We start from the raw sequence: 17,025 nt of genomic DNA, 5'->3' as shown, positions 1-17,025 counted from the left end.
TGAAACTGATAAATATGTGACACATTGCACTCAAAAGGAGAAGGAGGAGGAGATGCCACAGCTGCTGCGCTCAGCTCCCACTAATGCTCCTTGAGAGAAAGCAATTGCTTCTTGCTCTCAGATACGGAATGCTTAAGTCTTAGATAGCAAGATACTTGTAGAAAACAACTGAGAGCTTTGATACCAACATATTTAACGGGATAAAAGAGGAGAGGAAGAAGGTGACCTCTAGATCACCAATCAACTGGGATCAGACTGCAAGTGGATTACCTTATAGAAAGAGTGTAAAGGCAAAACAGATGTAAAAAAGAAAGAGTAATAATGTTTCTGTATGTATTCCCAAATACTGACAACTTCTGCTGCATGAAATGTTAGTTTTGCAATACAGTGTGCAATCATTTTTCTGAAGGGAAAGGGAAAAAGGGACAAGTGGAAGAATGCTAAGAAAAACTAGGGAGACAGGAGGAAAGAAGGGAGTGAGTCCCAAAAATCATGTTTTTCCGAAAGTACTAGTATATTGTAGTATAAACCTCTGAAGAGAGGAAAGAGCACAAGAGTACATGAAAGAAGAGTCAGTCTTTTCTCAAAAAACCCCTACAGCTGTTAAGATGAGTCAATAATTTCATTACGAGCTTTTTGCCATTTCGCAGGCACTTATCATATTAACTTGAAAGGTAAAGGCTCTAATTCTGAAAAACATGTTTTAGGGGACACATATGAAATGAAATTCCAAAATTAGAAGTGATTTCTTTAAAGTCTGGATCAATCCCACGACTGACATGCAGCTACAAACTCCTATTTCAAATTATGTTAGGTACTAGTTACTGAAGTTTACCAATGGGCTAAAATTTTTGTTTAATGGTTATACTGATTTCAATACTTATGTTTGAGTCTAACTTAGTATTGAACTCTTAATTTGTGGTTTGAAACCGGTAAGATAAACATTGTCTTATATTTAGTTTTTCTAAATGATAAGAATAAACCTGAAAAAGGAGCTTTACCAGGTTCTTTGAAAAGCAAGCAGAACTATATTTTGGAAACAATAAAATGCAGGGTCATACAGTTCTGAGTTCTCTCAAGTGAAGAAACAATTTTGGTCACAAGTACAAAACACAGTGAGAATAAAGGCCAGTTTAATGAAAATAAAGGTCAGTTCCAGAGAGGCTTAAGAGAGAAGAAGAGTGACTACATTACACTTCCTTCTCACTCACAACAGACAATTCGTGCCTCAACATGGAGATCCTGCTTCCAGGTAAAAGTGTTTCACATTTTGAACTTCCAGAGAGTTTTAAACCTGCTTACACTGCCTGAACATACACTGCAAAAATAAAAAAACAATGCTGAATTTTCTGTCTTTGAAAGGAATTTAATCTTGTAACTAGTTTCATCTGTGCTCTTGAGATGAATATACCTCCTGCACTATCTCTAGTGGTCACAAGTTCCCAATCTAGGTCCATTTCATAAAGAAGTATATTTAATTTACCTGTTTTTTCTTCTGTGCTTCATTAGAGTCTAGCACGGAAGTGGAAACAACAGGCAAAGATTTCTGTGCTGCCTTCAAAGCAGCAGGGTTGTACACAGTTTTTGTCAAGCCAGTAGAAGTGGATAAAACCTATAGGAGGAAATTGTTTTATTTTTTTTTGCCAGTGAATTTCAATTAAAAAAAAAAAGTGAGTGCTTAAAAATATGTAAGCATCTTTTCTTTGTATATTTTGATAATATGGAATATTAAAAAAATGGTGTAACCATTATATGTGGAGTTGCTGAAGTTAAACAGTTTTTAAAGAGGCAGCTTCATACCAGATATATAAGAATTCTTAACATAAGATTATAAATCCTTTCCATTGAGATTTCATATGTACTTCCAGGTTTCAAATACATAAAATGTTACGTATTTGAGCATAATTAAGGAAACAGAAGACTGGGATTTTACCAATAATAACTGAAGATTCTTTTTTTGTTTTGAAGTTTAAAATACATTTTTCATGGCTGCATGAATTTTCCAAGCAAAAAATGAACATAATTTTAGAGACTAAGGTCCAAAGTAGATACAATAGTTCTTTTTTACAGGCAGTTTATGCAAAGCAGAGCTTGCACAATCAACAAGAAGTAACTCAAATACGGGGAAGTCTTCAACATTGTACAGCAAAGGAAGAGACTCCTAATGCCTCTCTGCTCTCTTTCCTACATTTGGAATGAGGTATGAAAATTTCTCCATGATTTACTGAGAACACAGTTGTCTGCTATACACCCTCTCTAAAGTATACTATGTACATCCCCAGAATACCTGAAGATTTGGACTGTTCTGTTCTTTTATCACATTCCTTAAAGAACATTTTGGCCATTTTAGTACTGATAAATCCATGGCTAACTGCTGGAGATAGAGGCGTGATCTTGTCCACCTTGTTAGCAAATCACAGCAATTATGCAAATGGTATCATTTCCAGGAGTTTAAATATATATATATATATATATGTGTGGAAAATTAAAAGCTGCATGCAGAGTCTATTGGTCACCATGCACTCCATAAAATAAGACACAACACCCACCAAGAGAAGAAAAGACAGAGACAGCCAAGAAACATAAGAAAGATAGAAAAGATCAAGAGATCAGAATTTACAACAGGAACACAATACAAAAGCTTTTCACTTCATTGTGCTATTTATACTATTTCTTCGCACAATATATTGTTTTCTAGAGTAAGCAGCACAAAGAGAACAAAAAAGAAAATCAAAGCATGTTATGGGGTATTATAAAAAGTGATATAAGATGTTTTAAGCAGGCCATTAAAAAGAAGATGAAGTATTTTAAAACTTATTAAAGCACATTAATGTATACACAATCCAATCGTGGTTCCCATTACAAAGCAGCTTCAGGACAGGGTACATCACAAACAGAGGACCAAGACAAAAATATTGACACACTCTTTTTGCCCTGAACTGTCTTCATGGCAGAGTGAACCACGCTTCCTCATCTCTTTAACATAAGGAGAGATGCCACAGCAGATATACCTGCATCAACTAATATACAAGAGCAAGAAGCAACATGTTAATGTCTTCTAAATCTCTTAATACTATTCAAAGAATACTGTGAATCTTTCCAGAAGTTCATAAATTTTAAGTCCCTATACAGATCTTGTAAGGCCTCACAATGACTGTTTCATCTCCTTTTCCTCCTGCTCTTTGGGAAACATAGCTACCTATTTTCTTACTGTAGAATTCTTGATAAACTCTGCGATCAGACAGAAGCAAAAAAAAGTCTAGGACACGACATCTGTTTTTTGACAGCTGACAATTTTTAATTTCTAATGGTTATAGATCATTGTCACTGCAAATTAAGCAAGGTATTTCCTTGTAAAGGGACAGTAGTAGGTAAAATAGGGCAAATCAAGTTTCAGAACCCGACTAAAAATGCCAAAGGAAACAGTTGGTTTCACAACCCATTCACTGAACAGCCCAGCAGGTCATCAAAACCAGTCTGCACTACAAGACAACACAGCAGAAAACCATTTCAGCACAAATTTACTTTTTGTAGAAAAGCACTTCAGAATAACTCAACTCTTGTGGAACAGGGAAAAAAAATGAATTTCCATTCAAACTGAAGCAGACTTCCTATTTCTAAAGTAAGTATAGAGTATGTACCTAAAATGTCATTCTGGAATACACAGTTACATATTTATCTGCAACTAGTTTAGGGCAACAAGAATGCAACTGATCAAACAAAAAAAGAATACAGGCAAGAAGCCAAAATCAGTCCATTTAGGTGGACTGTTTGGCTTGAAATGCGTGAGAGACATCTTCTACAATTAAAACTCAATACACAAGGGTAACAATACTTAATGTTGAGTACAGCATAGTATCTTTAGAGAGAATTTTACTTGTCAGATGCCACTAAATGCATTAACTGCCATACTGTAGGGGCAGGGAGTGAAACACAGTGGATACTTCGTTTATTTCAGCCAAGCCAATTCCCAACAGAACAGACACATAATTAATTAAGCAAAGGAATCTTGTTACCAGATAAAACTTGCTGCCTTCCTACCAAAAGTCTTCTCAAATGGATGTTACAAACATCCATAAAGCCTGTCCCTTAAGGTGTTCAGTAGATCTGGAAACATTAATCATAAACTTTCCTACTAAAGTAAATACATCACCACCTCCGTGTTCTGAAAATTGCAACCACTAGGCAAAAGGTGTAACTCAAAACCACAATTCAGATGCACGTTTTCCACCTTACCTCTCTTTGTGCTTTCTATACTGATTAATTTCCACTTTTATCTTTTCACAAGTACTGTAAATTTTAAGACCAAATAGTAGGGTAAAAGTTTACAGCATCACATTTTAAGGGACACAAAATCCCAAAAACATTTTTATAGAAAAGCTTTCAATAGATTCATATGTAGCATCAAAATGTATCTATATTTTAAATTTACTTCTGCATTCTTTTAACAGCTTGGGTTCCTGAAACATATGTAGCTAGGAATCTGCCATATCAAAGCAAAAACCACAGAAAAGCAGCTTCTGTCCTAGCACGTTTTATTCTTCTTATAACCATTTAGCCATCTGCTAAGCTAAGTTTCAATATATTATACTTCATAAAATTAACCTTTAATCAATAACTTTATTCATAGTTATGAAACAAACTTAATATTGACACAAAGGGCTTTATAATAAAAATTCTACTGAAACTAAGAGTGAGAGGAAGAGAATGAGACATACTCTTACCTTTTCAGTTGTTGTAGTAACCGGTTTTGACACAAAACCCAGTCTATCCTTCACAGATAATTTAGTCACATTCTAAGAAAACAAAACAAAATTAAAGTTAAAATATACTTTACCTTATGAATATTTTACTGTTTCCTCTGTAATCCCAAATCTTAGAAATTTAGAAAAAAAACATTTAACTAATAAAACCATAGACTTTTAAGCAACAAGAAAAATAATATTAAAGCAGTTGATAAAATGTAGATATTCGATTTCATAGTTAATATACATTTATCTATAACTAGATTGGAGAAAACAAAGCCAAATTTGGAATCAAAGATCATACTGCATATTTTTTGCAAGAAGTCCATGACATGCTAGTTAGCAGAGGATTATCTACACAGGCCCTTATAAACACACTTCAGTTTTTGTCTTTTATAATCTGGTATTTGCAGGCATCAACTGCAGAAAGTTGTTGTTTGAATTTAAACCACAAATGTTTTCTCAAGTGTGGTGGTCTTCCGTTCCAGAAGTAAAATTAAAGTAGTGGCACAATGCTAATAATGAAATACTTCTAACACAATAAAAATTTAAAGGCTATTTCTAATCAGAGTAACATGCCAACATTCTGTCATTATTGGTGCTGTAGTTACATTCTTCCTTGTATTAAGGACGACATACAAATATTGAAAACATTTTGAGATGCTGATCATCTGTCTCTAATGCCTCTAGCTGTTTAGCAGATATAATATTAAGAAAAAGAATAGTTTCTAGTTCTCCGGATAGAAACCAACTTTGAAAATATTTTCAGGTTTCAAAATAGAGTCTCTAGGTTTTTTAAAAATTAAGTAAAAATCTATGATACTAAAAGTGAAGTCCCATCCTTGGGTAAGAAAGCCAAGTATCATTGCACTGAGGAAAATTAACATCAAAACACCACTCTCAATCAAATTAGATGTACCTATAAGTAGTAAAATATGCACTTGCACAATATGAGTAACTGTAATGGATACATTCAATACACTATGGAACCTATTACAGAAAGAAAAACATGCAACTGATTTTTTTACTATCATACATACCTGAGTGACTTCTGTATTGGCACTCTGTGCTTCTGCAGGTTCAATATTACTTGCAGGTACTGGACCTAATCGCTCCTTGACTGATTGTTTCACTACTGGTAAACTCGGCTGCTGAACTAAGGGTTGTATTACCTGTAACACCACCCCCAAAAAAAAAACCCACATCATAATATTAACAGAAAGCCACTACGTATACGTAGTACAATAAATACAAATCAAAATTGCTGCAGTGGCATTTAGATTTACACTTCTTCCTTTCTATCATCCAATAGCTTTTTCACCCGATGGTATAAATAAACACTTCATGAGATTTAGGATGTTATATTGACTATTTGTGTAGTGCATACAGTGATAACATCTATTTTGCACCTGCAGCTCACAGAAGTGATCAAACGACCCTGGTCTATATCTATTAATCATGCCTCCTTAATTCTTAATTTCCACCTTCTAGAACCAAACAAAAAGTAATAAGCAGTCTTCTCATTCCTTTCACAAATCTTTCATCATCAACCATTTAGTTATGTAAAGGTGGAATTACAAACTTGTAGCACAAAGACTCTCACATTTCACACCAATATGTTACTTTTCATCTCCTATGTGTTTAACTTTGACAAAACAGAAAAAAAAGAAAGAAGGACATGGAGACATGCAATCTTGGGACGGAAGAAATAGAAAACAGACCAGCTAATATTTACCTTGCTTTTTTTTTCTTTGACAAAAACATAAACACTTAGGACCGAAAAAAAAAATAAGTTTCCAAGCAAGCTTTCTGTCATAATTACGGCCCTCAGGAGGTCACCTAACCCATTTCCCCATTCCAGGGCAAAGCCAACTATAACTAAGTCATTAACGACAGTATCTATCTATCTGGTTCTTACAGACTTCCAATTAAAGAGATCCTATCAGCTCTCTAGGAAAAGTGTTTCAGTACCCTTTGGCATTAGAAAATGTTTCTTAACATTTAACCTAAATTTCCTGTGCTGCTTTTTAAGCCCAGTACTACTTATTTTATCTACCACAGATGTGGAGAGCACATTATTTCTGCTTCTTGGCAGAAGTCTTTTATTTGATGATTTGTTATGGTTGTCTCCCACCATCTTTACCAAGTACTTCCCCTGCATTCAGAATTTCCACAAGCAATCCTGCTGAGGAAACAGCAATGGTTAAGAAATTGTGCACACCAGGTACTACTGAAGTGACAACTTAAACACCAACTGATTTTACACTGAAAAACAACAATTCAAAAGCCTGCCCTTAGTGCCTGACACACAGAAAATCTGGCTGGAAACCATTATTAATACAGGTGAAATTAATTCAGCTGCAGTTAATTAATACACCAGAAATCTTGACAAAAATTCAAATAGAGTATGAGAAGTACTGTAAGAAAAAAGTTCTCATACTACTTGCAGATACCCTACTAAATATTAATGGCAATAAAAAGAGAAGTAAACATATTAATGCTTCTGAAAGCCTTATGAATTAGCAACACCTGTTTAGTGACTTAACTTAGTGATTTAGTGACTTTATATTTTGAGACAGAGGAAGATGAAAGCATCGCACTTAATGTTTTAATTTTCTGTTTAAATTTTTCTTGTCACTGTACGCCCACAACAGACTTCAAGTTGTAGCTTCCTGACTCATGATAAAGGCTGTCATTTGCGAAGCGGGAACTCTTAATACTATTTACCTGGTATCAAGGGAAATTCACTCTGAAGGTTAACTTGCCAGAGGTGGTGTGCTGGAAAGCTAGTAACATCACTAAAAACCTTAAGATTATTTAAAATTCATGTTTTCCAAAATAAGAAATATACAGATCAGATATTTGTTTGGAAATACACTATTAATACTCCAAGATGTACCAAGATAAACAGCAAATAAGCTGATATCAGTAACTATTCAAGCTAGCCTTCTCAAGACAGGTGATGATTGTGTTAATTCAAATTACATACTCCACTGCCCTCTTCTGGCTGATCAGAAGTAAATCAAGCTTGCAAAATAAAGAGCAGTTTGAGAAGCACTTGTTCACATGAAACATCAAGGATATTTATGAATTTGAATCCAAACTCAAATCTAAAGGATAGTAACTGGGGATACAGTGAGACAGGTGTCCTTAAAAGTGCATTTTTTTAGATAAAAAGTAGGACATTTCTTACAAAAGGAAAGAAAGGAAATTGTTGCCTAATGTGCTCTACAGCAGGATTGCTATGGAAAACTGGGTCATTGATTCCAAATGATGACGACATTCGCCATCAGGAGAAAGAAGGAATTCAAAACTTAGATCGGCAATTGAAATAATCCTCTAACAACTCATTTGTTCTTTATACCAATGTATATAAGTAAATGAACTTCTACAGACCCTGCCCCGTATCTCCTATGTGCAGAATTTGTTCCACATTGGCAGCAAATCCAACGAAGCAAGATACATAAGCATTTAGGGGGACTTGCTACACTGGGAGCTAACTGAAAATACTCTGTCCAATAACCTACACAACCTGGGAGAATCCAAGCTTCCCCTTATGTTTGGGTAGTACCATTACACCTGCTAACAAATCTGATTTGGCTTGCCACACATAACCAATCAAAGCTCCACAACAGTAATTGCTGATTTGTATTCTTAAAAAGTTGCCAATGCTACTATCCACATGACAACTACCAATAGGTGCTCCACTGTGCAATTTGATCCAAAAATGCAGAATAGAATATTTCAGCTGGAAGAGACCTACAGTGATGACCTAGTCCAACCGCTTGGTCATTTCAAGGCTAGTCAGAAGTTAAAACATATTATTAAAGGTTTTATCCAAATGCCTGTTAAACATTGACAGCCCTGGGGCATCGATAACCCCTCTAAAAAGCCTGTTCCAGTGTTTGACCACCCTCTCAGTAAAGAAATGGTTTCCAATATCAAGTTTGAACCTCCCCTAACGCAGCTTTGAACCATTCCCACATGTTCTGTCACTGGATACCAGAGAGATCAGCTCCTCCCTCTCCACTTAAAATGTAAAATGTCCCTGATCCATTTCAACTAAATCAGTGTCTCTAATGCAGCTCTTCTCTTACACCGTTGCATGCATTTCCTCTCTCTCTACACAAATGTGTATATATATCTGTATATACATATAAGTACCTTTGTGCAAAACTAATTCTACTACTCATTTCTAAAACACTATGCGTACTCAAGAGGAAAGGAAAAAAGAAAAGACTGGAAAAACAGCACCTTTTGGAAGAGATTATCTTCCAAGAAAATAAATATAACTCTGCTGTCTTTACTGTGCCCATCAGAAGAAAAAAAAAGTCTATACTAGTCAAAGCAAAATAGATGTTATTCAGCAGACAGTAGCATCAAATCTTGCTTCACATGAGATGACAACAGAGTCGAATTCTTCATAAGTCACAGACAGGTTTTCTTTAAATACCTTCAGTATTATCTTGCTAATCAACTCCTGAACCTTGTATCTGAGGTCAAAGAATCTAGAATTCAAGAGTAACTTTTGGAAAACAATTACATGAAGTCTTCATTATTTCAAAAGGACTCAGTTTACTTCCTAGACGTATTTTTTAAAAATGTTTCAAAATATTTTATTTTACATAAGATTCTACATAGAATAGACTTAGATCCTCTACCTTCTGTGTAGTAGTTTGGATCTGCGGTGTACTGCCTTCTCGATGCCAATAAACTTTAATAAAACGATTATTTAGTACTGCTTCTGTACTAGATATAGCTTTCTTTGCTTCCTCGTGTGTGGCAAACTGAATAAGGGCACCTTCTGGATCACCTTGATATGCAACCTGAGATTGAAAACATAAGAACAAAACTTACTGCATGTAGGTTTTTCATTTGTGTCTCTATTATCACCAGTTTCAGGGCTCAGAAGCTTACAATTTAAACCCAATATGGGTCAGCAGATAAGTACTTGCCCTTCATGATTCTGTTTGAAAAGCATGGTGTCAAGATGCAACCTTGAGATTAAGCTAATAAACTTAAAGAATAGCTAAAAAACCCAAAACAAACAAGTAAAATACCTAAACAATAATTCTAATCGCAAATATGACAAGCGGAAGCATCATTACAAAAAATACAGGGGTCAGTTAATAAATGTCCTATCTAGTGTCAGAACTAGATAAAGTCCATTTTGGTTTTCATTTGAGCATTTACATAATATTTTAGACACTTCCAAAGGACAAAATTATACTTTTTGGAAGAAAAGCACAGCTTGCAATATCTATCTACGTATGTCTGCCTCTCTGTGCATACTCACACACAATTTTACTTGCCTTACTGAATCATACTGCCTGCTAATAGACCCATATTCTTAGATAAACTACGGAAAGGCTTAAGAAATATTTAAGAGCAATTAAGAGATATTTAAACTCCCTCAGTGTTCTGACAGGCACAGGAGGTTTAATTTGTACTTTATCATTAGGCACAAAAATATTCTATTACATCTCTTTGTTAAACCTCACCATGCAAACAAGAAAGCAGTCCGTGAAAACACTGGCTACCTTCTGAAACTTCTCGACAATGAAACATGATGAGAGATCAGATTAGAGTAGCTTAGTGACTGGATATGAAATACTGACATTACACATACAGCCTGTAATACGTAACATCAACACAAGTTAGGCCTCAGTTCTTTGCATCTCTTTTGTATGTCTCCCTAATAATTTTCTTATTTTTGTTTATAAATGTGGGTCACTGGGATACACCACAAAATAACTATAAGGGATAAACCCTCACTGCTATGGGACTAGAAAGTAACTATATCACAAGGACTGCTTTCTGGATGAGAAATACAGGTCTTCTGTACTCCCAATTTATCTAAAAAATACAGAGGGTTTATGATATCAGGTCCAAACTTGAGAAAAGGGGTGGAGGAAAAACACTTCCAATCAATTTTCAGTGTTTTAAACAATGTATCTTAGAAGTCTTATCTGTAAGGAAACTTTTGTTCAAAAATTAAAAGAAGACTAGAACATTTCATTTCTGCTTCTTCAATGACAATTCCATTAAAAAACAATGAAATCTTGTTTAAGAAACAACTTAGGAAAATAATAAGAACACCTTCAGGGAAACAGCTATAAAACATTTGGCATTCTCCTTTTAGCAGCTACCTCTATCGTTAAGTCAAAGCATACTGCCTTCTTTTCGTTGACTCTTACCTGCAAGTTGACTAAGTTTCCGAACTTACTGAAGTGCTCATTAAGTTTGCTGATGTTATTTAGTTCTGGGGGAACTTTCCTCAATTCAAGTTTTGTATTTTCATTTCCAAACTGCACCTTCTTCTGGAAACCTGGACTATTTGTTCTGTTAAAATTTTGCCTGCAACAAATAAAAATCAAGCCAGAAATCCATAGCAAGCTAAAAAACACCATGTGAAATTATATATGCTTGCATAGGAGCATCTGCAACACAGACAGAAAGATCTGCAGACTTAAAAAAAATGTAAATTTAGAGAAGCGTAGAAGAGTACTGGACAAAGGCCCATATACCTGCAGTTTTCCCCACCAATACTCCCAAGCATATCCCAGCATATAAATCCATAATTCACAATAAGATGCTTGTGTTGGTAAGCCCTGACTTCTACATTGCTTCTCTCCAAAAACTATTCCTCAACTATTCCATGGAATCTCCCCACTAATGTTTGCAGTAACTCTTACTTCAAGGCTCTCCTCAGTCCCAGTAACCTCTTAAAATCCCCAGTATATCTGGACACTAAGCACTGCACCCTATATTTTCTGTCAGTAACATACCTGACAACTCAATCCAAAATAGCAATGATACAATTCACATCTCAAAACTGAAATCAGTCAGCCCTAACGATAATCACACTGCAGCTTCTCTGTTTTTTACAACACTACAGATTTCAAGGAGTAGATCTTGGTATCACTTCAAATCAACTTCTGTTATCTCTGTATTGCCTTTGAGAGAAGACAGTCAAATACAGACCACACTACTGTGAGATTTACTTTAGTACAGTCAGGTTATTCACAGTTTAACTTGCTTGCAATTTATATAGATTTATATATGCTTCAGATTACACAAAAGAGCTGCACAAAATTCCAACTATTAAGTTAATCTTGTGTTAATGAGCACTCACTTGTCAAACCAAGTCTTCTTTGTAGGAACTCCACCATCCCCTGCACCAATTGTTCTTTTCCTGGATTCAGCATCTACCACTATTCTCATACTACTTTTATTGGGAGGTTTTTCTGTAAACAGACAAAAAGATTTTATAATATTTTTGTATTTTCTATGTATTTGATTATAAAAAGGTACTCTCAATTTGCACTGGAAAGCACAACTGTTTATTTTAAATGCTCAAACTGGATCAATTCCTGGTCACAAACTTTTCTTATCTACCAACAGATGCTGTGACAGATCAAAATAGATAATAGGGTTTTTTTGTCACAGTAATGTCATGCAAAAGGAAAACAAAAGAGGCATCTGCCTCAAGATGACTGCACTCACTGATTCACCATGTCCCATACAACGCTTGGAAACCCACAACATTTCTGTTCACACCTCCATTCCACTATTAGATGGCATACACAAAAACGCTCATGATAGGAAATGTACGGTACTCCAGAGCACTAACACCTAGGAGGCAAGATTTAGGGATCGGGTAGGAGAGGACTGGCTCTTGCTGAAGAATGGGAATCATAAAGAGGGACTGCTCACTGAAAATACACCAACAGAGACAGAGTAAAACCACATTAAAAAAAAATTGTACAAAGTGACCAGTTATCACAGTCAAGTATTAACCGTGCAATACTCTAGCAAGAAATTTCATTTTACCTGTAAAAACACACACAAAACAACTATAAGCATAATTTGTTATTCAATTTAACTTCTCTTAACTCCAGAAGACTTTAAAAAATACAGTGTTTTCAGTATTACCTTCTCTGAAAACTGCCTCAATCTGCATTAATGTAAGAAAACGAGATGAACTAATTAAGTATAGCTTTGAGAGTGTACCTCTGGGTGGTAGATCCATATCACCCGACGTGAGTCCTATCAAATTTGGTCTTTGGGCATGTACTCTATGTCTATACATAGGTCTTGATGTATTTGTTATACTTGGAGCTTCTGGATTATAGCCATCTGTGTCATACGTTTCTGGTAACAAAGAAATTGTCTAATTAAAATAAATTGCAGTTAAAACCCCTAAGGTTTCAAATATAACATTCCATTTAATTGCAAGATAGAGTTACAATGGAAGAGTTCTATAACCACTATCCTAAAAAACGTTCATGCCAAGTTTCCTGCTTAAACACAGTGAAAATATTATTCCATTGTCAAGATTTACATTTTACACACAAATTTTACTTCTGTCCTGATCTAAGTTAGAAAAAAAGAGTGTTAAATTATTGTCACAGTCTAAATAATATAAACTTATTCTCCCAAACTATAAAATTATAATATCTAAAAAGTACAGTATAATATGAATCAATGTTATACTATTTAGCAAACCTTGTGGGCAAAGCCTCAGTACTACACCTGCTGTAAAAAGAGAGGGTGGAGCAGGAGGCGGCTGGTGATGAATACCCGTTGTAACAACAGCGGGAACTGAGCTAGTTGCTGAGTTTGGGGGAGCATCCATGCCAGCAGGCTGCAATGGGGGAAGTGGAGGTGGTGGTCCTGTCAAAAACAAAGCAAATCGTGGCACTCATTTATTATCCACTAGACTTACATTACACTCAACTTACAAGGAATGTGACCTGAAATGTTTTTAAGGCTATTTTAATAAAAGGAGGTGAGAGGGCATGTACACAGTGCTGTATCATTCATTCATATGAAAACATCCCCACCAGCAAATGACCAAGAACTTAGATTACAGAGAAAAGCATTCAAGTAGTTTAACATTTTTCCAAACACTTCCTTTCTATAAGCAAAATTTAACTGCTAAGCCAGTATTCATCTTGACCACCAGAAGATCTTTAAAGCTCTATAAAACTCCCTCAAAGAAACAAATTCTATTTTTAAGAGCATATAACAAAAATATTTTATGATTACAGTAACTAACTTTATTGAAATTCTTTTTCCAAACACCCAAGAAGATACCTATAGCTCCAGTAGAAAGTCAAAGAGATCGTTCTTAAAAGTGAGGGGTTTTTTTGTTTGGTTGTTTTGACTTTTTTTTTTTTACAACAGGTAATGTGACACTTGCAGAGTGGAGCAGTCAAGACTGACCTTCAGTTTAATCATTGGCAAAACCAGTTTTGGAAAAAGATACAAAGTCACATATTTGGACTTTCCACACACATCTGGAAATAACAGGTGAAGCAGAACTGATCATCCCAGCAATACAGTTACTCTCTCTACTAAGTGAAACACATAAGTTCAGTTCATACTTAAATATACTATCAACTGGAAATGAACACAGTTTAAGAAACTTTCAAGAAACATAAAATATAAACTGTTTTTTAATCTTACCAAGTGGGATATCTAAGTTAATTAAAAAAAGAGAGCAAGGAATAATGACATAAAACAGTTTTAAACAGTTTTTAACATAAAAATGTTTATAACAGTTTTTAAACCACAGAAGAGAACTGAATACTAAGCTGCTGTTCTATGATTGACAGCCAGGCACACAAGTCTTCATGTAAGTTTTAGTATGTGAGCCAAAGTACCTTTCAATGAAAGAGCAAAAAAGATGGAGAATTTTCTTAGTTACAGGTTTAGTTTCAAAATCAATTGCAAATGACATATTTTCAGGTGTAAATTTGATGGGGTCATGAATTCTTCAGCATTACAAATGAAAAGCCAATTATCTGTGGTTTCCAGGATTCTCCATTCTTCGCTATCAGTAGTCAGTTTCATAGCATTATAGGATCATTTAGATGAGAAAAGACCTCAAAGACCATCAAGTCAAACTGTTAACCTAACACTGCCAAGTCCACTACTAAACGTGCCCCTAAGTGCCACATCTACATGTCTTTTAAACACCTCAAGCAATGGTGACTCAGCCACTTCCCTAGGCAGCTTGTTCCAATGCTTCACAACCCTTTCTGTGAAGACATTTTTAAACTAATAAACAATCTCAACCTCCCCTGGTGTAACTTGAGGCCATTTCCTCTTGTCCTATCGCTTGTTACTTGGGAGAAAAGACCAACACCCTCCATGCTACAAACTCCTTTCAGGTAGCTGTAGACAGTTATAAGGTCTCCCCTCAGCCTCTTTTTCTCCAGGCTAAACAGCTGCAGTTTCTTCAACCACTCCTCATCAGACTTGTGCTCCAAACCCTTCACCAGCTTCATTGCCCTTCTCTGAACTTGCTCCAGCAACTCAATGTCTTTCCTGTAGTGAGGGGCCCAAAACTGAACACAAGATTTGAACACGGGTGCGGCCTCACCAGTGTCAAGTACAGGGGGACAATCACTTCCCTAGTCCTGCTGGCCACACTATTCCTGATACAAGCCAGGATGCTGTTGGCCTTCTTGGCCACCTGGGCACACTGCTGGCTCATGTTAGCTGGCTGTCAACCAACACCTCCAGGTCCTTTTCCACCAGGCAGCTTTCCAGCCACTGTTCCCCAAGCCTGTAGTGCTGCCTGGGGTTTTTGTGACCTAAGCGCAGGACCCTGGCCTCATGCAATTTGCCTTAGCTCATCCAGATCCCTCTGTAGAGTCTTCCTACCCTCCAGAAGGTCAACACTCCTGCCCAACTTGGTGTCATCTGCAAACTTACTGAAGGTGCATTCAATCCCCTCATCCAGATAATTGATAAAGAGATTAAACAGAACTGGCCCCACTACTGAGTCCTGAGGAATACTGTTTGTGACCGGCCGCCAACTGGCTTTTACTCCATTCACCACAACCCTTTGCACCCAGCCATCCAGACAGTTTTTTACCCAGTGAAGAGTACACAAGTCCAAGCCATGAGCAGCCAGCTTCTGCACGATAATGTTGTGGGAAACAGTGCCAAACATTTTACTAAAGTCTAGGAAGACAACATCCACAGCCTTTCCCTCAGACACTAAGAAGTTAATACAACTTCTCCTACAGAAGTCCAGGAACTGAGTTTTGCCATGCCATGCTTTTGCTTAAACAACTAAAATATTATCTCATATTCAAGATTCACATTTAATATGCAAATTTTACAACAATCAACTATGCAACAATTACTATTAAAAATATTTTGGGGTAAGGTATGCCATAGTAGAAGACAGTAAAACTTCCTAAAATATAGCTGGCATTCTTAAAACAGCTTTGTGCCATGCATGCAACTCAAGTAACATCCAGGCTTTTCTACTAAAAAAATAGGTTTTAATTACCTGTTACGGGTGGAAGGCTAGGTGGCAAGGGGCCTGGTGGTGGCACTGGAGGTCTAAGGTTAACAGGAGGAGGACTCAGAATGGGTGGAGGAGGAGGAAGTCCAGGAGGAGGTGGTCCTTCAACAACAGGAGGTTGTGCTGGAAAAGGCAGAATGCCAGGAAGATTCACATCTTCTACCACTACTGGATCACTTCCATGATCAAAAGGGCACATGTCTCCTCTCATACAGAAACCCTTTTCTGAAAAAGCAAAACCAAAAAGAATTGTTGTTAGTATTCAACAGCTGTAGTTTGATTCAGAGTAGATTAGAGATTATCTATGTGTAATGCAACAGTTCGTACATTAGGAACTTCATATCAACAAAAATTTATATTAGCACATTAAATTGACCATTTACCTTAACAGTCAGCACACAGCAAGACTGCAGCTACATTCTAGCAGATTAAATATAGGACTGAGATTTTCTTGAAGAATTAATTCTGCATTGAATTGTAACAAAATGTGAAAGCAAAGAATGAAATCTGGGTGTTATCACATTAACAAAACCACAGTGTTTCGAAGTAAAAATGCAGATATTGGGACTGAGAAACCCCTATTAAAGTTACAAGTTAATATTATAAAATTCTAACATGAGAAAATTCATTCCACTTTTTTCTCCTCTGCAATTATTTCAGGAAGAATTAGAATATTTTGTCATACTATGTGATTATGCAAGAGCAAAATTTTTTGTTGTTTACCTATACATGTATTGTAAATGTGTCTCTATGCATACATATGTAAATATTAATTATGTACATATACATAAAAAAATATGCATTCACTTAGTCTACAAGCAAGTAAAATACTGGAGCGAACGCAGAGGAGAGCCATGAAAATGATCAGAGGGATGGAACACCTCCCCTGGGAGGAAAGGGTTGGGGTTGTTCAGCATGGAGAAGGTTCTGGGGAGACCTTACTGGGCTTTTCAG

At 36.0% G+C, this 17,025-nt stretch overlaps 1 protein-coding gene across 13 annotated transcripts in view; it reads right to left on the bottom strand.

Moving 5' to 3' along the window:
- Nucleotides 1-17,025, bottom strand: part of RBM26 (RNA binding motif protein 26) — a 65,006-nt gene that overhangs the window by 28,780 nt on the left and 19,201 nt on the right. For 10 of the 13 annotated variants that reach the window (XM_082050065.1, XM_082050074.1, XM_082050072.1 and 7 more), the window contains exons 7-15: nucleotides 16,057-16,296; nucleotides 13,254-13,421; nucleotides 12,759-12,899; nucleotides 11,881-11,992; nucleotides 10,943-11,102; nucleotides 9,407-9,571; nucleotides 5,786-5,917; nucleotides 4,725-4,796; nucleotides 1,484-1,612 (exon numbers count right to left, since the gene is read on the bottom strand). In XM_082050065.1, coding sequence (XP_081906191.1) covers nucleotides 1,484-1,612; nucleotides 4,725-4,796; nucleotides 5,786-5,917; nucleotides 9,407-9,571; nucleotides 10,943-11,102; nucleotides 11,881-11,992; nucleotides 12,759-12,899; nucleotides 13,254-13,421; nucleotides 16,057-16,296 — 1,319 coding nt within the window. The remainder of the gene's footprint in view (nucleotides 1-1,483; nucleotides 1,613-4,724; nucleotides 4,797-5,785; nucleotides 5,918-9,406; nucleotides 9,572-10,942; nucleotides 11,103-11,880; nucleotides 11,993-12,758; nucleotides 12,900-13,253; nucleotides 13,422-16,056; nucleotides 16,297-17,025) is intronic. The other 3 variants (XM_082050067.1, XM_082050068.1, XM_082050069.1) reach the window with 2 other exon arrangements.

Source organism: Streptopelia decaocto, assembly GCF_964273445.1.
Source record: "Streptopelia decaocto genome assembly, chromosome: 1".
Lineage (NCBI taxonomy): Eukaryota > Metazoa > Chordata > Aves > Columbiformes > Columbidae > Streptopelia > Streptopelia decaocto.
Note: the sequence above shows the minus strand (reverse complement) of the source record. Positions and strands in the feature narration are given on the sequence as shown.